General features: G+C 37.5%; 1 protein-coding gene and 1 long non-coding RNA gene across 7 annotated transcripts in view; one reads left to right on the forward strand and one right to left on the reverse strand.

Moving 5' to 3' along the window:
* APBA2 (amyloid beta precursor protein binding family A member 2) overlaps nucleotides 1–22,834 on the forward strand; it is a 36,940-nt gene that overhangs the window by 5,645 nt on the left and 8,461 nt on the right. For 2 of the 3 annotated variants that reach the window (XM_032446941.1, XM_032446943.1), the window contains exons 2-10: nucleotides 2,356–2,436; nucleotides 3,692–3,728; nucleotides 8,908–9,053; nucleotides 9,934–9,969; nucleotides 11,546–11,632; nucleotides 16,433–16,618; nucleotides 19,856–20,035; nucleotides 21,395–21,607; nucleotides 22,416–22,535. In XM_032446941.1, coding sequence (XP_032302832.1) covers nucleotides 2,356–2,436; nucleotides 3,692–3,728; nucleotides 8,908–9,053; nucleotides 9,934–9,969; nucleotides 11,546–11,632; nucleotides 16,433–16,618; nucleotides 19,856–20,035; nucleotides 21,395–21,607; nucleotides 22,416–22,535 — 1,086 coding nt within the window. The remainder of the gene's footprint in view (nucleotides 1–2,355; nucleotides 2,437–3,691; nucleotides 3,729–8,907; nucleotides 9,054–9,933; nucleotides 9,970–11,545; nucleotides 11,633–16,432; nucleotides 16,619–19,855; nucleotides 20,036–21,394; nucleotides 21,608–22,415; nucleotides 22,536–22,834) is intronic. The other variant, XM_032446942.1, reaches the window with a different exon arrangement.
* LOC116653924 lies at nucleotides 907–19,849 on the reverse strand. Of its 4 annotated transcripts, none has more exons than XR_004308575.1 (8): nucleotides 14,945–16,437; nucleotides 14,240–14,375; nucleotides 9,186–9,228; nucleotides 8,242–8,354; nucleotides 7,930–8,154; nucleotides 4,035–4,194; nucleotides 1,843–2,011; nucleotides 907–1,562 (listed from the first exon to the last, which is right to left on the reverse strand). It is a non-coding gene; the product is annotated as an uncharacterized LOC116653924 (long non-coding RNA). The 4 variants fall into 4 exon arrangements; XR_004308574.1 differs by adding an exon at nucleotides 18,871–19,849 and having other exon boundaries at nucleotides 908–1,562; nucleotides 14,240–15,123; XR_004308572.1 differs by having other exon boundaries at nucleotides 14,240–16,437.

Here is a 22,834-nt window from a genome sequence, read left to right on the forward strand (position 1 = left end):
AGGCAGGGCAGGGTAATTATAAGGGGGTCTGATAGCCCTGGGGAGAGCAGCCCAGGTGGCCTCAGGCTGGTCATCAGGGTGTGGGTGGAACCCTGGGTTTGTTTCTGCACCACCTGTGCTGTTGCTTCAGTGATCTCAGTTGAGTAAGTGCAGTCAGGTTTTCCTCACAGCCTTAAGATGACTTTTCTAGTTGTTTTATGTTCTACCATGTAATGCTGGATACTGCTTTGATGCTCTCTGAGACATGAATTTCAATGACACCACACCTTTAATGTTCTGATAGTTGCTGGGTATCTCCTGTTCAGACTGTGCATGATGGTTAGTGACACCCAAATGGGAACAGCAGTACCTTTCAGTTGTTTGAAACAGATTTTGCTCAAGAGCGTACAGTGTTGTTCTTAAAGGGAAGGTAAACATGTACACAAGCAAAGCAAGTCTGAACAGAACAAATTCCTTGAGCTCCTTTTCTACAGATTACAAACAAGGACACCTTCCCTACAGCAGTGAACGATCTCTCAGAGAAATGCATGTTTTCAAGTTTACATTACAGTGCATTCTTTCTTTCTTTCACTGTGTACCTGTGCGTATGTATGAAAAGACAGGGAGTTGCAGGATGTAAAATGATCTGTTACTTAAATGATTTGAAAAAGTAACAGCGGAATAGTTTGTTTAAATAAGTACAAATCTACTGAGTCCAGGTATAAAGTATTTACAATATCTTGCAGGTGTTTAGCTCCAATGTGCTTGAAAATAACTCAAAAATGAAATGTCATCCATGTATTTGGTGATATTTTACAGAAAGGCATGGAACCTTCTTTGGAGTTACTATCAAAGAGCATAATTGGAACTGTGATCCCAAGGGCTGCATAAGTCCATCTCCACTTAGGATTTGTGACAGACATATTTCAGTAATGTTTTGCAGCATCCAGTGTGCGCTTAATAAAGCAGCCAACCAATTCTTTATTGACGTGCAGGTGTGCTTTCATTTTATGGAGGTGTGTGGTAATCAGAACTGACAGTGATTTAAAAGTATTAAAATCCTGTTGTACGTATTGGATTTAATTTATTTGCTGTCACTCTTTTTACAGTTCAATGCATCTTCATTATGGCCATGTCATGTTTCCTGCTTAAAGCATATTTGGTCTAATCCTACTATTTTAGGGAATAACGTATGATTATTATAGTATTATTATCAAAGCCCTTTGGGTATTTGTTTACCCATATTGATATAATTCACTGCACATCAACACATATTGCTCCATATCAGTTCAGCCCTGCAATACGATTAGATTTGTCTTGTATCAAACAAAATAGCATTACTAAGTAAGCTTCTTAGCTACTGCAGCCATCTACACAAGGCACTGGTCTGCTTCCCCATATCGTGGAGTTCTGTGCCTCAATCCATCTCAGGTATTCTACTTCCCAAAAACCATGCTTACTTCTTTCCTTGTGTATGCTGTCTTACCTGAACGTTGTTGTTATGAAGTAGCGGCACTAATATATCTGCTTCAGTCTCACATTTTATTTAGCTGACAAACCATTATTCATGGGGAGTAATTTGTCTAGAGACAAACACAAAAACATTCTTTGATCTACAGCTGGGTATTGCATTTGGAAGTCAGCAGACAAGGAGTTATGCTCACAGGTAACTTTCATGCTAATGCTTTGAAATAATAATGGCTCAGCATTTTCCATTAGCACAACTGTTCGTACAGAACTGCATTTGTCCAGCCTCCCAGCACATTTAGGCACTCTTGTTTTACTCATAATGGGGAAGCAGAGAAAAAAAGGAAGTGAAATGTCCTTAACCATAAAAAATGACATCTAGAAATCTAGAATTACCTGGGTAATTCTATGATTCTATGATTCAGGCCTTCCAGATTTCCAACAGTGAAACGGTGTCAGGAAAGCTTCACTTTCTTGGCAGTTGTGGGACATGCAGTCCCTGTTCCAGGTGCTGTTCTGTGACTTGGGTCAGTCTTGAGAAATTCTGCTCATGAGGATTTTGTGGCTGAGAAGAAAAAGAGCATTCCCTGGTTTTAAGACTCATTTTTTCCCTCAAATATGCTTTTATATTTTCACTTCAGCATTTATTCAGAAGCCTGAAGCTGCGCTACCAGCTATCGGTACATGTCCAAAAATGGCCCAAAAAGAGGGAGATACCATAAGGAATATCCCATGAACAGAGAATCCTGGAGTCAGTGCTAGGATACTGCTTTCCCAATCAGAGGTGCCTTTAGGACTGTGTGATTTTGTCCACTGCTAAGCATGAACATACTTTAAAATTCTGATTTTGGTTTGTAAACAATTTCAGAAAACAGAAGAATTTTAAGTCCTTTCTCTCTTTTCTTACAGATGTGCAATGGTTTAGAACAGCCACGGAAGCAGCAGCGTTCTGACCTCAATGGGCCAGTTGACAATAATAACACACCTGAGGTAGGTGCTTTAGGCCATTCTGCGGGTTGAGAACCCAGTTACCAAACTGTCAGCTTTCTCCCTCTCACAAACATATTACATGAACTCGTCCTTTTCCTGAACTGATGATAAATTCCATGACTGTGTATTCAGATCTTTAAACCATACCCATGAGTCACTTGCTACCACATTCATTTAACCATCCACACTATATACTCAAGCCTAGAATTTTCTGATGACATAAATAAGAGAGAAAACACTTCAGAAGTTCTTGTATTACTGAAGAGTAAAAGCAACATCAAAAAGAAATTGGCTTCTCCTTGTTTTCTTTTCCCCTAAAATGCCAGATTTTGAAACCAAAGGACTGCTTAATTCTCACAGTCCTTTAAATAATCCCTAATATGAAGCACCTCATTCAGTTCTGAGGGCTCAAGTGATTCGTTTTCTTTTAGTGGCCTCTGGGGTGAATGTGTCCCTGCTCAGTCAGCTCTGGAAAAGACACAGTGATAGGCAGACCTGCTCTTGTCACTGAAGAGTGGAGCACACAAGGTACCTCAGAATGCACAATGAGGTTAAGCTCGAGGCTGGACACAATCAAGTAAAATTCAGACTAAAAAGCAGCAATGAGTTTTCTCACAAACATACAACCATATTTAGCCTGCTGCTTTACCGAGGAGAAAGATTTCTGAAGCCTTTTCTCATTAAGGAGAAATCAGCCCCTTCCTTGGAAACAGTGGTACCTGAGGAGGCCAATGTAAAACAAACAAATGGCAGGACTTGATCTGTTCATTTAGAGTATAGACAGTAGTGGTAGGCTTAGGCAGTGTGCAGTCAGGGACAGTTCTTTTCATTCATCGACTAAGAATCTTGATTTGTGAAATACCGTTAAATGTTCTTAATGGTAAATTCGGGATGTTATGTAGTGTGATCCGGTGGATGAGTTACTGGGCTGGGATTAGAATCTGTGGTTGGTATTGCTCATTTGACAGCTGACCTCATTTTTTTCCTCACACCACCTTATTTTTTGTATGATAGGACCTGCTTAAAATACTTTAAGATTCCAGGAAAACAGAACTGTGTAACAGGTTGGGTTAATTACTATAATGCACTGTGTTTCATTGTTGTAAATAATGGCGATGCAAAAGTTATGCAGAGAAAACTGTGTTGTGTTTTTTTTTTTAAATTAATAGTCAGCTATTTGTAATATGAATTCACTTGAGTTTGTGAAAATTATTTCATTACATTTACACCATGTATTACTTTTATTTTTCAACAGTCAAAGAAAGTGTCTTCGTTTCCAAGTTTTGTTGATGGTAAGTTACGCATCATCCAAGTTAAAGTATAAACAAGGAAATGATATATTTTAAAGATCAAAATTCTAGAATTCTAAAAAAAAAAAAAAAAAAAAAGTCAAAAAAAAAAAAAAAAAAAAAGTCAAATTCAAGAGAAGCAGCTCCAAAGTGTAAAGAATAAATTAAACCTATTTCTGTGCAGAATACACCACGTATGGAAATATTTAACATTCTTATACATACCACTGACAATGAGAGCTGATGACGATAAGAAGGGCAAACAGAGCACTAGGCGAGATTAAAGGCAAGATGGAGACAGCTACAAACCTGGAAGGAGATCAAATGGCAGAAAACAGTGGGTCCTGTCAGGGTGAGGTTCATGGAGGTAGAAGAGCACTCTGTTCTTTATCGCTTTGCACAGAGAAAGGAATCAAGCAACTGAACTGTTCAGAGATCTGCTCTGACACACTTTTCTCCACAATGTGAACTGTAAATGAAGGACACAAATTTTATTTCTGATGCCATTCCCAACACAAGGAAAAGTTACTGTGGCTTAGAACAATACTAGAATGTTCAACATGTTTTTCACCTATTCCCTGACCTTGTCAGCTTGACTAGCAGCTTCTGTTTCTAATCATTTCCTCCAAGATCTAGAGCAAATGGAAAGTTCAAAGACAGCCCCATTTACACAATTGACATCTGACAGAAACTACGCATCACGCTTGGCATACACTGGCTAACAGGCCCTAAATAGAAGTAAATTAAATGCATTTCCCAAAGGCAGGAGAGACAAGAAGGCAAGCTGATCCTTTGTAATAAGCATCTACTGAGCATATGGTGGACAACTATAAAGGGAGGGCAGCACAAGTCGAGCTTTAAAAGAAAAAAAATGGTCCCTAACAACGTTGGCAGGAACAACTACACTTTTATTTTACTGGAGTAAAAAGGTTACATTTATTTCTTTTTTAACCAGTCAGCTCACCAGCTCTCTAATGGAAGGGGGTCAGCATACGCTTATAGATAACAGAGGGGTCTTTTTTAGTGCAGTCTTTCTGCAGTCTCTGATTTTTGTTTTCTCAAGTATCACAGTGTGAAGGGATACACAGTCCATTGGGCTTCTTCTATTGCAGGTATTACAGAGCACTGTCGAATAAAAATAAACATGTAGCTCACTAGGAGCTTGTGGGCAGTGGGTTTGGACTTGGTGATCTCCAGAGGTCTCTTCCAACCCCTATAATTCTGTGATAGCTAATCTCTGCTTTCTGAACCCAAAAACCACTCACAGTTCTAATAATTAACTTGTATATTGTGTCCCAAAAAGAACAGGACACCGCTGCACATGAAAAAGAATCTGCCAGCTAACATCCTTGTACTTGAGGGCACCATAACCATGTTCTGGTCACCATTCATCTGTTGAGGCATTTAACATTCAGTATGACTCCTCAGCTACAGTAGCCTTATCTGTATTGGATGGCTTGGTGCAAAAAAATATAGGAAATGCGTGTCTTTGCTCTTGTAGTTGTTTTGGTAGTTGTACCAATATATGCCTGCAGTGGTAATCTGTGCAGCGTTCAGGAGTTTTGCCTTGTTCCCACCCTACATTTATCTTGTCATCTTAAATCTCATTTCCCTTGCAACGTCTCAACCAAAATGAAATAACAAAATAAGCCAAAATATGTGATTTGCAGGTAGGCATTCTGCAAGGTGACGTATGCTCTGTGGCCATTTATTCCTTACTGAAAGTTTGCTGCACTGCCACTCACTGTAAGGTCCCAGTAACTTCACCGAGCACAGTGGTTCCCAGCAGGAACTGAAAGTGATTCAGTGCTTTGAGTGCAATCCCTGACACTCCCTGTATCTCTGGCTTATGCATTATTTCAGATAAATATAAAACATGTCATCTGAACACCTTATTAAATTCAATTACGTTGCATTACTGATTTATTTTCCTTAAAAATAATTAATAAGTTAATTTAAACATTTTTAGAGTCTCCAGTTTTGGTTTAGAAATATTAAATATACTCACTGCATTACTAGTTAAGCAGAAAATCAAGTAATCTCTATTGCCTCCTATGGGACAGAAATTTGAATTGTTCAGAAAAAGTTCTCTAACTTTTAAAATGTCTACACCAACATAAAATTCCAGCCTTTAACATTCAGATCTCCTTCTTTCTCCTTCCCTTCCTTATCAGGAAACATTACATATTCTTACAGCCAAGGGCAGCCCTAAGTACTCTGATGAGCTGGGATTTCATCCAAGTCTGCATTTTTATATTCTTTAAACATCACAGATAAGGAAAGAAAATACTCAGGTAACCCAGTTTGACCCTGGCAGTTCTCAGTACCATTCCTTACATCCCTCCTACAAATGTCTTAACCTATCTGACAGTACCTCCCATTTCCCTCATGTTGGGAAGTGTACGTTGGAAATGTTTTCTGCCCAGCACACTTGTGGTTTCGGTGGTTTCTGTGGTTGATTTTGTTTTGCACCACCTGTTGCTGTAAGCATTCTGTATGAGCTCTTATTTTATACTTAATGCAGCAGAATTTGTTACTAGAACAGTAATTCTGAAAAAAGCACCAATTCTAGTTCTATGAGATTATATCCAGCCAAAAGGAAACATTTCTGAAGAATCAAAATAAATAAAATTAGTTTAACAGAATTGCTTTAAACGCCAGATTTTCACATTTTCAAGAATTTTTTGGACAAACTTGTTAAAAATACTGTTGCTGGCACCAAACTACAGGAATATGAGAAGAATTTGTTCTTTCCTTTGTAATGCTTATTGATTTCACAAACCCATGAGGTATAGTGAGGTATTACTGTCCCGTGCTCTGAGCTGCCAATAGCACATGCAGACAGGCTGCTAAGTTTGTCTTTGAAAGGCCTTTGACAGCCAGCAGTCACTTGGAAATCAAGATCTAAAAGAAACAAATCTAACGGAAAAAAAGGAGCTAATTTCACACTCTTGAAAACAATTAGAAGAGAACACGGGCTTTCTCAAATTCAGAGCTTCTGGGATGGGAAGGAATTAATTTAGGACCGAAATGTTTTAAATAACCATGATCTTTCTTTCTTATTTTTATTGACCAGTTCTGCAAGGAGACAGAATGTTGGTCCTTGCTTGATGTGGTAGGATCTATATTAGAATTTGTATCAAGCATTCCAGTTTTATTTGTCTTCATGCATATAAAATATTTCAATAAAATGAATCTAAATTAACTGCCAGCAGAGGTTAGTTAAACTGATTTAAACATGATGTGGATAAGTGTATTTCAGAGGTAACACAACCCTGATTTAATTTAGCCTGATTTACTTAGCCTGAAGTGAGTGAAGGTAAACCAAATTAAAGCCACTTCAATTCTGAATGATGCAGGGATCTAATGAAATTTTGTTAACCAGCATTAAGATCACATCTTTAATTATTTTTTTCTCTTTGCTGTCTGTGCAACAAGATATCAGCGTGATACAACATGAACATGTTCTTTGCTTGCTGAAAGAGGTACAGATTCACCAAACTAAGTTTTAGGCCCAGAAGGATGTCTGAATGACATCATCCTAAGAGCTACCATGGAAAATGCATCACTTACCTGCTGAAAAACTTAATGGTGCCCAGTTGTAAACAAATGTGATCAGAGATAACAGTAAATGGAGCTTTGTTGGAATTTTCTTTTTAATTATGTCATTCAACAAATGATCACTACAGGAACAAGGATCGTTTTTAGAGGTACTGAAAGACTTGATCTTAATGACCAACTTATGTGACATTTTAAATTAAAAGATTCAGGAGGATTTTGTTGAGGTTTTTCACATTTTTAATGGAAATCATCTGATTTTAATGAAGAGGCAAACTATCGCTGGATTTGTATGGATGTGACCTAATGCAGAGTATGTCTAACTGTGGTCTATACCTGTACTTTTGAGGCTTGAAACTGAAGTGTTTCCTAGGAAAACAAACGGCTCTAATTTGAGAATTTTTGGTATAAACAAAAAGGCTTTTACTTACATATGTATGTATGTATATTTTTAATACCAAATGACAAGGACTGGTCTGTTTTTCAATGGTTGATCATTCCAGCAAAGGAATGTGAAATGTGCGTGGAAGTATAGGGGGCTGCAACACTGGCTGAGGAAGAAAGAGCCTTCTTGCAATCAAGATCATTTACTATTGGAACACTTCTTGTAAATTACAACAAGAGAGTGAGGGGTAGGAATACTTACCAGCAGACAGATCTGCAAACCACTGCTGAGTGCTCTAACATGCTTTCTGTTTTCCCATCTCAGTATATTAATTTTCCACAATCATTTGCTTATAAAGAAATCACAAGTCCACAGTACAAGAATCATCTTTTGAAATTGCCACTTCCATTCAGTGTTGCTTTTCCCTCACACATGAGGCTGACATACATCAAGAAAACGTGGCAGCTGCTTGGCAAGTTGACAGAGCTGAAAGAAAATTTATTTTAAAAACTCTTGGGCAACAGAAAATATTTGCAGTCCAGGGATTTCAGATTCTGGGATGGCTTTTCTTACGTGTTGATCTAATAAAGCTAGGTGTAAAGCTGAACAGAGGGTGATGAGCATAGTCCCAGTAAGAAGTAAATGCTGTCCTCTTTATTCTTGTCCCTGTCCCCTCCTCTTCATCCCTGGAAAGAAACAACTTAGGTAAGGTTCTGAGATTTACTCATATTTCAAAGTCACTCCATAATGAATATTAAGCATATACAAAGGCATTTTGCTGAACAAGGTATTAAACATTAAGGAATACTAAGTTCCACTATTTCCTTCTATTTTTTAAACTAATTTTTTCCTAATCTTTCCATGTGTTCTATTTCCATAATTGCCTTATGTCCCTTCCCTGCTTTCAGGGGAAAAGGCTGTATGACCTTGCAGGTGCTACTGCTCAGACTGAGGCTTTCATCCTGCTTTGTTCAGCAGCCTGTTTCTCCAGCTCTCTATTTATGCAATTGGTACCAGACTAACAACTGTATTTCTCTATCAGTCCCTGAATTTAGGCCTTACACATTACTATATGGCATCAAGATGCCATACTTACTGCTGTCATTTCTCCAAATTTTAACTGTTACGTTTCATATTGAAACACAGCACATCTTTCTTCCAAACCTTAATAGCCTTAATTCAGTTTCTCATCTCTCTATCCTCTTCTGAGACACAGTAACTGTAAACTTGCCATGTCAGTTCCAGGACCTTGTGAACCCGAAGACCTCATTGATGGAATCATCTTTGCAGCCAATTACCTGGGCTCCACACAGCTGCTCTCTGAGCGCAACCCTTCCAAAAACATAAGGATGATGCAGGCTCAAGAGGCAGTGAGCCGTGTTAAGGTAGGGGGTCTTTATGGTTTGTAGAATACTTTCTGGTACATTGACAGCTGATCTCTAAACACGATGAGATCTGCAGCTTCAAACCCACTGTGAAGTGTATTTATGTGAGTACAGACGTAGTACAATACATACCATAATTTCCCAGTGCTTGTTATGAAGAAACATACAGCTTCCCCTAGGAACAATATATAAATTACTCCACAGTCTATTCAAAATCGTTTGAAAGCTGTATGAACAATTTATGTATTAAAAACAAATTGCATTTTGTAATTAGAAAATATTCCAATGACAAATGGATGTTTTTTTACTGCGTTTCCCATTGTGTCATTAATTCCTTTACTAAAGATTGTGAAAATGACTCTGAATATATTGAATGATCTTGAAAGTTCATACCTTTATATTTCCATTTAGCCTTTTGTGAAGTCTGAAGCAATAACAATCCTAACCTGCCAGGTATACTTGACTACTTTGGGTAGTCACTGAAAGGAGCTTAAGTTATGTTTTATATGACAATTGCATTTTGGACATATGACTAATATTACTACAACATTCATAGAAACACTTAAGTTTAAAATAGTGCATGCCCTGTCAGTTTACTGCTGTATATTTAGCAGGATAAATGTTATGAGCAGCTGTTACCAGACAACACTCTTTGGTATTTTTTTTTGTAATCAATCAACAACATGCATAATGCCATGAAACCCAGTTATGCTCCAGAACAGTCCCTTCTCTCTCTCACATCCTTCTCCCACTGGCCCCAGATTTTTAATTTTCAACAGTCTGGATTCATAGTCAAAAGGTTTCCCTGACTTCACACACTGTCTTTTCTCTTTTTTTGTGTGTACATCTGTCTGCATTCTTTTTTTATGCTACTCTTCAGAGGATGCAAAAGGCGGCTAAAATCAAGAAAAAAGCGGTGTGTAAACTGTTTTTCTTGAATTCTAATGTTTACTTACATTTCTGTTGTATTTGTTCCTCACAGAGCATTGTGTCTTTCATTATGGGTCCTCATAAAGTTGTCATTTTGATTTATTCTTTGTTAAGTACTAGAATACTGGATGGAATAAAATTAACTCATTTTCCTCATTGTTCACTTGCTAGAGTGCCTGTCTGCTGCTGCTCTTCTTCTGTTTAATACTTCTCATTTGTTTAGTCCAGATATACAGTCAGTGTTTTCCAGGAGACTTTTTAAATGTAATCCTTATCTGTATTTTGCCAGCCAAAGTGATTAGATCTGTTTTCTATGCCTATGACTTACATATATTTACTAAAATACTGTCAATATTTAAAAAACAAATAAAGTACATTAAGCAAGTAGTAGCTGGAGCAATTCAAGAGACATTTCATCTAGTAAAAAATATATGTTAGCTAACTCTATTTAACAAAAATACTACTAAAATTAATCTCTTTGTAATAATCATGGATAGAAAGCACCACAAGTAATCTCTGCCAAAGTAGATTTGTGCTGCTTTGCATTTTGTTGAAGTTAATTTAATTTGAATTAATATGAATGAATTATAGGCATAGCTAAGCCTTTCTAACTATAGAAAAGGATAGCAAATACATCACTCTTCCTTGTACCATGTCATCAAAGAAACACAGTTGTAACCTGGAGACTGATGCCTGCATTTAGCAAAAGGTAATATGGTCTGTGGCCTTTCTATTCTAAGGCTGGTAAGATGGGTGCTGGTAAATATTGATTGCAAGGGTGCACTGTGGATAAACAGCCTGGAGGAATAAATAGGTTCCTGGTGGGAGTGTTAGGTGAGCCCTTGCATGATGCCCCTCTGTGAGGCAGAAGCTTCTTGGCCACCTTCTCTTCTGTTGTCTCCCTGGTGTAGAGCCAGGCCCTATAATTAAGAAAACACACGTGGCATTGTACTGCAGCCCCACTTGCTCCGTGACCTTGTTTTCTTATGGTATATCATTTCCCTAAAAAGCAGTGCTTAGAATTTGAGGTCTCCAGTGCACCTACCTAAAGGCTCTCTGTGCAGGAAGAGATGTCAGGTCAGCACTCAGCTCTGTATTTTTGGGGGGAAAAAAAAAAATCTAAAAAATGTCCAAAGCACAGTATTGAGCATCATCTTGAACTTCTGATTGTGAGCTCACTGAAGGCAGCAAGGGCTAAGCAGCTGATGGAAGTCACTTTCTCAGTTCCAGAGCCTCAAGAACTGATGTGCATTAATAAGACGGTGGGGAAGAAACAGCCACATTGATTCTCCCATTCTGGTTATGCACAGAGAATTACAGTACCTGAGCAGTCAACCCCAGGGGCTCTGAACATTCACTCTTAAGCACAAGAGTACACTTCACTCTTCCTATGCAGTCAATGCGTCCTTTGCATGTATGTAGGAACACTTTTGAATAGCTGTCTTTGCAGTGGTTCAGCAATGCAATTGGCTCACATCACATTATGCTTGGAGTGATCTGTGAATTTGTTATTCTAAAGACAAAATTAAAATTTCCACTGTAACAAAGCATCTGTCTTGTAGACCTCGGAAGGAGAGTCCCAGCCCATGACAGAGGTGGATCTGTTTGTCTCCACACAGAGGATCAAAGTTCTAAATGCAGACACACAGGTGAGCCGTGATTAAACATCTCCATGAATAACGTTGATTGTTTCAAAGACATCTTTTGTTAGTCTGCACTTCTATTATTGCCAATGGGAAACAAACAAGTTTGAATAAATTGAATCTTAGAAATATTATTATATTTATATATAATTTATATATAAATATAAAAATATTTATATATATATATAAATATATATAAAATATATAAATATATTATATAAATATATACATACATATATATATTTATATACACTTGCCACTGACTGATTTTGCTTATTTGATGTGTGAGAAAATGTTTGAGATTGAGATCTATAATTCAGTTTAAGAAAAGATGTAACATTCATTCAGAATGTGTGTACCCTGTCTCTGAACGTTCCAGTTCCTGGAATTAGGACCTAACAAGAAAGTCATTCACTTCTTTGACCAAGACATTCCTATCTTGCCATTGAAAAAATTTAACCTACAACTTTTCATAAATCATATCTGTGCTCCCATCTTCTTTGCCCAAGGTAGATTACTCATTATTAATTATTCATATTAAAACAACATCCAAAGGCTGCAGCAATGATCAGCCTCATCTTCTAGGAATTACATATGCATTCAAAGAGGCCATCTTTGTGAGGATGCTTTTCTTAAGGAATTGACCATTACTAACATATACCTTATGCGTGTTTCAGTACTAAGTATAATCATCTCACAGTATCTCTTAGTCTGCAACCACACTTAAAGAAATATATTCAAATTTTCATTCTTATGAGAGGTTTAGAGAAGGAAAATGTTACCAATGTTTTTTGCTTTGGTTTTTATTACAAGTCTCCACTGTATACAGCTAATAACAGCTGGAAATAATAGATAAGACCTCCAGGTACAATAAGGAAAGAAACATTCAGAAAATGTTCAGTTATGTTTGATAGATCCAAATCATAGAGGCACGAGAAAATTCATTGTGCAATGTTTGGGAAAATCATTGGAGCAATTTTAAGTTAGTCCTTTTTTTTTTTTTTTTTTATATATATATATTTTAAGTATCAGAGCACACCAAGAATTACAGGAAAGTTCAATGGTCAGAAAAATGCCCAAACAAACCAACTGTTTGGAGAAAAGCAAGTGTCAGCATAGGTGTGTCAGAAGGAAATCATGTCCAATCAGTAATTTCCATCTGTGACAAGGGAATAGATTTGTCCACAGCAGAGAAGCAGCCAACACACCTACTGACTTAAATCAGGCTTTTTATGCCTTTAATTGCTGTCTCATCGAACATTTCTAGATTATATCATTTGCATAGAGGAGATACAAGCAGGCCAAACAGTTTTCAGTGTACTTATTACTGATATGTTGCCATGTAAATGGAAGCAATATAAAGAGCAGAGGGAGTCTCAGAAGCATGCTTTAATCTAATGCTCTTCCATGTTCTCATGAACAACTTGGAAGAGGGAAACAGAAAATGGTTTATAATAGCTAAAGTAGTATTTAAAGTATATAAAGCTATATACTTTTAGCTTGGTTTATAAGATCAGAGCTCAGAAATATCATGGCTAAAGAAGAAAAAAATCTTCCATAAAGATAAATGTAGCATTCTACATACATGACATTATATTGTTATTGATTACCGTATTATTGTATTGATTACTAGCAAAGCAGACACCTACTACTCCCTAAAATTCAAGACAGACTTATCAACTGTTAATGTGTGGGTAATTATAACATCTCTAGTAAAGTCTTTTTCTTTTACCATAAGCAGATGTCCCTAACATGCCATTACAATGCCCAAGGCATGGCACCAGATGAGAACAGAACAATGCATCTAATTTGGCAGTACTATTTACAGTCTGCCAACCATAATCAGTCCCAGTACAGCCCTTCATCTATAATGACCAATACAACTACTTGTTATGTCAGCATTTTTATGAACTCATGCATTATCCAAGAGCATATAATCAAAGTTTGACTACTTTTTGCATTTGTGGAAAATAAAATGATAGTAATTGTAAGTGTAAAGGCAACTAACCTCAATTATTGATAAATTAACAGCTGCATTTTGTTAGTAGATAAAACAGATGAGTTCTCTCTGTGAAACAAATGCTATTCTTAGTGTAAGTCACCCTACCTTTCCATCTTTGTTACTTCACTATGAAGTACTTAAAGCCTGAACAGCAATTTTTTAAGAAACAATTTTAAAGGCAGTCCTTTGAGGCACCCCACAAACACTGTGTCAGTCACTGCCATCCTGCTTTCCTGATTCATCCCAGATAACACTAGAAACGTGTTTAAAATGTTATCTACCATGAGGAATGCTGTCCAGTGTGATCTGTTCAACTAGAACAACAAAAGCAACAGTGGAGTTACAAACTGTCTGGACATGCTTTGTGCTCCTTTCTTTTTATACAGCCTGTCTTTCAGAATGCTGTAAGGAACTTTTTAATTCCGCTGTTGGCACGCTTTGCTTCTTTGGCCTGGTAATATTTTTCAGAGCTTGTGAAGTTTCTGTGGCAGTTGGCAGAGGCAGTCTGTTATGTCATGGCTTTATCAATTATATAAAATTTATATCAGGTCAAGGTGACCACTACCTCCTTAGTAGACAAGATAGAAGCATTGTTAGGCTTGGTCACATACCTGCTTGGAATGAGAGCAGCTTTTTCCTGACTGCTGTAGCTTTACATGCTGAAAAGCAACAGAAATATCATTGCAGCCTTTCCCCTCTTCTTGCTCATGCAGTGGAAGGATGCTGGGAGTGATGCAACTGGGACAGCTAGCAGACAAAAAGACAAGAGACAACTGTATACATGGAGTCCCTGCTAGATGACTGGTTTCATAAAATCTTCTGGCTTCACAGACTGATTCACACTGCCAAGGACTAATTCATGTCAGAGGTTACAAAAATGCTTCTGAATTTCAAGGATAGCAACAGGGATTCCAGTAGAGTTCCATGGAAAGAAAGGGAGATTCTGAGTAAAGGAAAGATGGACAGGAGAAGACAGAAAGGAATTTGGAAACAGACAAACAGAATTGTTAAGGACAAATAAAAAGACAGGAAGAACTGAGTGGGCGGCACTAGACAAAGGATGAGTGAAAAATAAAGCAGACGGGCAGGGCAGGGATGGAGGGATTATGGAATGTTAAAAAAAAGTGAAGATGAGATGAAGGTGATGGGAAATAGGTTGGAATGGAATATGGAATGAAAGCAAGAAGACTGATACATGTTTACAGTCATTATATAATATTTACCTTATTCCAAAATAAAATTGCATCAGATAACAAAAAGATGAGAAGGAATGGGGGAATGCTTTCACTCCTACAAGGGGAAAGTAAAAACAAAACCTCTGTGTAACTCCTGTGTGATGCTGAAGACAAAGGCTTTCTTGGCAGGTGAGAGAATCGCATTCATTTTCCCAAGTCCATTCACTCTTGTGAACACTGCACATTTGATTACACACTTGCAGAACACTCATTGCAGACTGCTGAACAGCAATTATCTCTGCAGAGCTCCCAGCATCCTGCTGAGAGATGTCCATTATGAAACATTTTTCCATACTGAGAGAGGTGTTATAAATCGTAATGAGCCCCTGCAAATCTTAGAGAGAACCCCCAACCATCTCTTAACCATCATCTCTTTTCATACTGTAGATATAAGCATAGAACATTTTCTTTCAAGGCTGAGAAGGATCATTAAAATCATTTTATGGATAATGAGTCTCTTAAATAAGACAGGTGGTTCTAAGAAACAATCCGCATTTTTCTCTGTCAAGTTAAATCACACTGAAATTCTTAATTACTTGTCAACTTGACACTCTTCTACTGCTAGGCCTTAGAGATTTGTTCCACTAATGGTAAAGTAAAACCTTGCTATTTATATAAACGATGCTGATGCTTACATAAAATAATGAAAATTGTGTATAATCTCATATCTCAATAAGGTTTTTTTTAAGAAAAATCAGATATCAATTGAAATGCTGCTACTGCTGACACACGAGGAGGGTACCTCAGTCATCTGATATGACTGAACTCGGTAAAAACTGATCTGATGCTGCCCAGTAGAATATTCAGATACACACTGAGAGTCACTAGCAATAACATAAAATACATCAGATAAAAGAAGAAATAAAACTTCCTTGAAAACAGGGAAGTATCATTTCTATGGAAACTACAACAGATACAAAGAGCACAACAACACTATCTGAGAGAGCAAATTCTCAGCTACAAAACGCTCTTTTTCAGCAGAACCACCACCATTAGCTGTGCCCTTTAGCAAGTGATGAACAGTATCAATAAAGATTAATATAGCCTTGCTGTATGTAAGAAAACATTATCTTCTGTATTACTGTTGTTGTTGGACATAACTTAAACAAAATCAATCATAATTAAAAAGTAATTTTACACATTATTGCTACTGAAAAACATAAGTACAAAAAAAAAGTCAGGAAATTGTAACATCTTCTCTTATTGAGATTACTGCTGAAACTGTTCTGTCATTGTGAAATGCATCTGCTTCATTTAGCACAACAAACACACAAGCAAAGTGTAATTTTCCAACAGCATGAAATTGTTTAGAAAACATTATTATAGATTTTTGTTACTGCTTCACCACGTTGCATCTGCTCAGGCAACACTTTCACCAAAGCTGATGCCTTGAACCATGAATACATCCTCAGAGTTCATGCCCAGGAACTGCACAGGTATTGTCAGGTTGCCCACAGAAAGCACAGCTGCAGATTCTGTTATTCTCAAGCAGATCATCCAAGAGAGCAGATGCAGCATTTGTAGGATAACAGCAGGTATGAAAAATGTTTCTCTCTTTGCACCATGTAGGAAACAATGATGGATCATGCCCTACGCACTATCTCATATATTGCTGACATTGGTAACATTGTGGTGCTAATGGCACGCCGCCGCATGCCAAGATCAGCTTCTCAAGACTGTATTGAAACAACACCTGGTGCCCAGGAAGGAAAGAAGCAGTATAAAATGATATGCCACGTCTTTGAATCAGAGGATGTAAGTAAACTGAATTTAACTCTATTCAAAAACTGTGTGTCACGTGGAGAATGAAATTACATCTAATTTTTTGAATGAGCTTTTTTTGTCAATATTTTTTTTTTTTCTGATTGAAGTTAGAGCTGATCTGGGGGAAAACAGTCCATATTCTCATGTTTTCTGTCTCCACAAAGTTATCTCAGTCCCAAAATGTCTCCTTTGTCTCGTCAAATATCATTGAATCATTTCTGTTCATTCTGCAATGCTTCTCCAACTGCTTTAGAACTTGGTTATCTTGAGTTGTCTGACCTCCCGTGGTCAAAATGAATTTATGAGATATTAAATGGATCGTCCTGGATTAGATTCACTAGTCCAGTAGATAGCCAGATATGCAGGACTCCAAGATGGGAGGCAATGGGCTGGAACCATTCTGGTCTCTTTCAGACTGAAGCCAAGTTGCCAAGAACATCTACCAACTTGGCAGCTGTGGTACAAGATGGCTTACTTACCTCTGGTTGGTACATGACTCCTTCTCAAAGATGCAACTTGTTCCTTTGATATTTAAGAACACATTCAGTTCATTTCTTCAGTTCTCTTTCTTTTTTTTTTTCATCCCAAGTGAAGATTTTGAAATAGCAGTTTAGGAGTAAATGCAGGGAGCTAAGGAAGGAAGTCTCTCTCTATTTAGGAAAATGTTTCCTCACAAGCAGAAGAGTTCGGTAGTTCTTCAGCAAAAGGCTATAGTGTGATAAAAAGCTACACAAGAACTCTCAGCTATTGCTTTAGAACATCTGTGCGACAGGAAGGATAATTTCAGTCAAACTCTGAGATTCAATTCCACAGCAGCCGTAAATTGAGTTTTACCAAGAAGTGCTTTAAGAAGAAATGAGGTTCAGGTTCTTCTGGTAATTCTGATGCAACTGAAAATTGGATGAATGTACCTGTAACCAGTCTCAAAATAGAACTGCAGATCTAGTGGGTGCAGAACACTTCTGTACATACTTGCTTCAGCCCTGTGAAAATTAATGGCGTGCTACACCCTTATCTCTTGTGGCAGAGTAGATCACCTTGCTTTGCTGCCATTATCTATCTAGGCATTGTTTTGTAGCTAAACAGAAGATACTCGTGTCTAAAGCAGCAGACCTGAGGACTTCAATATGTATGGAAAAAAAATACCAAATCATAAAAAAGAAAATTTATTATCTGTTTTTAATTGGGAAAGTTGAAATACAATCATACAGGTATGACTTATAGGCAGAACTAAAGAATGCTGAGCACTGTTGTAGAGGAACAGCTTTAAATATAATTTCTATCATATGAATTTTAAATATATATATCTTCAGTCATTATTATCAGATTGCACAGTTTGTGAGCAAAGCAGTCATTTTCTTTATTTTAAAGCAGTTAAGCTTGTGAAGGAGAAATGGTGCTGTCAAAAGGTGTGAGCTCTAGACTGGGTCTGTTCTCAGATCTACACTTGAGTTCTGAAACTGCTCTGCTGCGGTCATCTTTTCAAGCAACTGAATTACATTATCTCTAAGCCGTGCACAGTACTGAAGGCTTTCAAAAGCATTCATAAACATTTGCAAATACAGATGAAATTGAAATGTAATTACTGTCTACTACCAGCAATAATAGAAGATGACATCCAGGCATGTTGGTTTTGAGCATGTGAAAAGTAATGGGTAGGAAAAGAAAGCAATTACACTGGAGTTACTAAGTCAGTAAGAACCGGTGATAAACTAATAATGGAACGAGACAGAAACATCCTTGATGACTTCTGCACAACTACAAACATCATGGTATTAATTAATCACTCTTATGAGAGTTGAGAAGATGTTTCAGAATGTGAAGGAATAGGAATTGAGTGGCTGTAGGCTAATTGTAGCCCTTGTTTTCCAGTCATGCAGATTGGTGCTTCTTTGTACTTCACCACAATTGAAGTAATGTAGCATCAAAGAAAACACTGTTTATCTGATAGGTAGAGTGTGAAAAGACTTAGACTGGTGTTGTCCAGAAAACCCTGTGCATCACATTGCACTGGACATGGCCTACTGTCTAAGTAATTGTGCTGCGTTTCCAGATGAGTTTTATAGTTGTCATCACGAGTATTATTTGGGAGTTACATTCTTCAGATCACTGGGAGTAACTTTACTTATATTCTCTAATGACAGATTACAGTTCCTGAAAACCACAAACATAATCCCCAACTTGGCATTCTCTTGTGAGCTTGAGGTGGCGGAAAAAAAAAGTCCAAGTTCCTTTTAACTTACCTCTTCGTGTTTCTCTGTGTTCCAGTGCCACCTAGTGGAACCAGAAAGTCAGTTAAATGACAGTTCGTTCATTCCTTAATCTATGTGAATATTGCAGCAAGGTAAATGTGCCAAGCAATCAGTATCATTATCATCAGTTCCTGCCAGTTTCTTTCTAATGCATATGTACTTCTGGCATATTGAAATATCTGTAACTGTAATGTTAGATTAACTGCACACACTATGCAGCCCACTTTAATGGGAAGTCATATTACATACTGTAGTAAAATCCATACCCAGATAAATGCTACAAAAAGTTAATAAAGGTACAGGGGCTTTGGGGTAGTTAGCATGAGGAGGCTGTAGTCATGGCTCCTGCTATGCTCTTGAAAGCATCTCTCACACTACTAGTGAAAAGGTGGTAACAGCAGTAGCTACTGTAATGTCCAGTGGTCAAGTAGAGCTATTACTGGTTTGCTCGGAACATGAGAGATGTCACAGCAGTAATGGGAGCACAGATGTTTTTATTGAAGCAGTGTTTTCAGTTGCATAATACCAAGGTGGAAAAGCATCAGGTGGCACTACAGCCAAAATGATTGGTGTGCAATGTCCATGAAGTCATGTGAAAGCTTAGCAACAGCTCTTGTCACCACTGCAAATACACATGTGAGAAGCACAGTCTGTGGTGGTGTGTTCTGAAAACTGTTCCATATTGCTTCAAGGCCATGTTCTCCAGTGCTCACTGGCACAGAGACATAAATAGCATGTGGCTGCTTGCTGCTACAGTGTGCTCATGGAAGGAGCTCAACAGGTTGTTTTAAAATGGAGTTTACAATTTGATGTTGGATATAAGGCCTTTTTTCTGTACAACTGACCTTGAAGTGACTTCATACACATACTAACATAGCAGCTTTGCAGGATTGTTTGACTTTGTCTCAAACCCAGTATCTCTTGTTTCTTATTGTTTCAGACCTTTCTTTCAGCTCTCTTTCATTTTACATTATAGGCACAGCTGATAGCTCAGTCTATTGGTCAGGCTTTTAGCGTGGCTTACCAGGAGTTTTTAAGAGCCAATGGAATTAACCCCGAGGATCTCAGTCAGAAAGAGTACAGTGATATCATCAACACCCAGGAGATGTACAACGATGATCTCATACACTTTTCCAATTCAGAGAACTGCAAAGAGGTAAAGTAGTTTTGGAATCTTCATTTCGGACTGATTTGTCTTTTTCACAGGAATGTGAAACTTCTTTGGCACTTTAAGGACGATTCAACATCTCTGGATGCATCATTTCATCAGCACTGTGCTACTAAAGTCTCTTCTGTGAGATTTAGAACAAAAAAATTTCCAGGTTCTTTCTAATTCCACTGATCAAAACTGTCACCTCTGACATAAATTACCTCTGTGCTTACACCATTTCCAGTACAGCACATAAGGTGTTTTTATGTTTTCCCCATGTATTGACAAAGAGAGACAGCAATCTGTCTTCGTGTCCACTCTAAGATATTTCTTACTTAACAGAGAAAAAAACCACATGTCTAGGATGCTGTGACACTGGGCAGGCTATCTCATCTAATAGAACACAAGCAAAACCGAGACAAGAAATGGAGTTTCACACTTAAAATGCATGAAAAGGCAAGAATTTCCTTTAATTACCCCTGAATTACTTCAGCGTAACTATTAATATTAAGACAATAACAAGATATTTTATATTTCATATGCAGGTCACTGTAATACTGAGCATTCCAAACCAGAACGTGCTAACTGTAACTGCACCCAAACTCTGCTCTTATCTTACACTGCTGATCTGTGATGGGGACTTGGCCCATGTTCCAAAGGCAGGGTTTCTACGCTGAGTCCCAAAGCAAACTTACTTTGACTTGAATTCCTATTGCCTAATCCTTCAGCCACAGTTTTCCTACTTGTACTCTTTTTTTTTTTTCCTAGCATTAAAGAGTCTCATACAGAATGTGTGTTCCTGGGGAGAGAACATTTTCCATCTGTACCTCCAGATAAGAGATGTTAGGATTCAGTGTGCTGTGTAACATGATTACAGTCCCTAGGTAGCAATAAAGTGTTGTCACGTACATAGAAACATTCTCTTCTCTTGTAGTTTATTTTGTTTATCATAAGGACATACATTATCACCTAGAACAAGCAACTGGAAGCCGCCCCAGCAAAGAAACAACCATGCTACGCACAGTTCTAACAGCGTTTTTGAAGTCATGCTACTATGCAGTGGCAAAACAGAATGCAATGGAATTATCTCTGTAATTTGTAGGTGTTGGTCAGGAACAACTGAGATGCCAGTGCCCAAATCTGGACAAAGCAAAGGAAAAAGCTTTTTATTTTTTATTTTTCCCTCTTTTCCTTTTTTGCTTTAAATAATAATAATTATATATATTATATAATAAATAATAAATAAATAAATATATTATTATTAAATAATAATAATTATATATATATAATATATATAGTATATATATATATCGGGTTTTTGTTGTTGTTGTTGTTGTTTTTTAATTTTAAATTCTCTAATTTCAGCTCCAGCTAGAAAAACAGAAGGGAGAAATTCTTGGAGTGGTGATTGTGGAATCTGGATGGGGATCCATTCTACCCACTGTTATCCTGGCAAACATGATGAATGGCGGCCCTGCAGCTCGTTCAGGAAAGCTGAGCATTGGAGACCAGATTATGTCTATTAATGGGACCAGTTTAGTTGGTCTACCTCTTGCAACATGCCAAGGGATCATAAAGGTACCCCAAACTTGCCTCTTTATGCTGCAGACTGTGAACTAGCAGAGACATGATAATCTGACAAGCAACCCTGAAGATGTCTAGCACATATGATTTTATGTATCACTATGAGAAATAAGGAATCTGCCACTAACAAAATGTAGACTTGGAAAAAGAAGCTCAAGGGTGATAATGTACAGAAAGTTAGAGCTGGAAAATTTGGCTATGCCTTTGTTACTGGACTATAGCAAACAAGGCCATGTCTGAAAAACCTGTCCAGCATTAATTATCTTTAAATTTCATGCTTCCCCACAGACTCCAAATTAAAATCTGAATATTAAAATCTACAATGCTGCTCTTGAGCTCTATGTAGATGAACTCACAGGAGACCGAATAGGACCTGGTAGACTGTAGGACAGACCAAGTAAATGAAGATTCCTCAGAGACAATGCAGTCCCAGGATGCATAATGTACCTTTAAGTACTGAGACTAAATCTAGTGTCTGTTCAAATATAACTAAGATCAGCAGCAGAATAATTATCCAGAGACTGATAAAGGGCAGGAAATAGTCAGCCTTAGTATTTCTTGACTTGAAAGATTTTATGGTAATTAAAGTTAAGGTTTTTATGGGTATTTCTGGGCCAAACAGCTTAGGAATTAGTCCTGTTAATGGAATAGAGACATGTATCTCTAGGTTAACAATAGACTTCTGTTAACTCCAGCTGTTGTTTCCCAAATCAACTGCTTTACACTCTTACAAATAGGAAATGTAATGAAAGAGCAAATTAAGATCTTTTTCAGAAATATTCTTGTTTGGGATATTTTACAGGGTCTCAAGAATCAGACACAGGTCAAACTGAACATTGTCAGCTGCCCTCCTGTCACTACTGTACTCATAAAACGGCCAGACTTGAAATACCAGTTGGGTTTCAGCGTACAGAATGGAATTGTAAGTTTCTGTGTTCAGTAGCTGTTATTTTTCTGAAGAAGAAATACATTGAAATATTGAAAAATTCCTTTCAAGCGCCCCTCTATAGATTTTGAGAACTTCCTGGTTAGTGTTAGTTCATGTTGCATTCATATCAAGCTAGATGTGCGTAAAATACGTATACATGGGCTGCTCTCTAAAAATTATCATCAACTTCAGTGATTTGTTAGTTACTTTTGGAGGCTGGATATGTCAGTGCTTGTCAACTGTCTCTAACAGCTACTGCCTTCACAGCCACTCATCTCTGCCTGGAGCTTCTA

Source organism: Coturnix japonica, chromosome 10 (assembly GCF_001577835.2).
Source record: "Coturnix japonica isolate 7356 chromosome 10, Coturnix japonica 2.1, whole genome shotgun sequence".
Classification (NCBI taxonomy): Eukaryota; Metazoa; Chordata; class Aves; order Galliformes; family Phasianidae; genus Coturnix; species Coturnix japonica.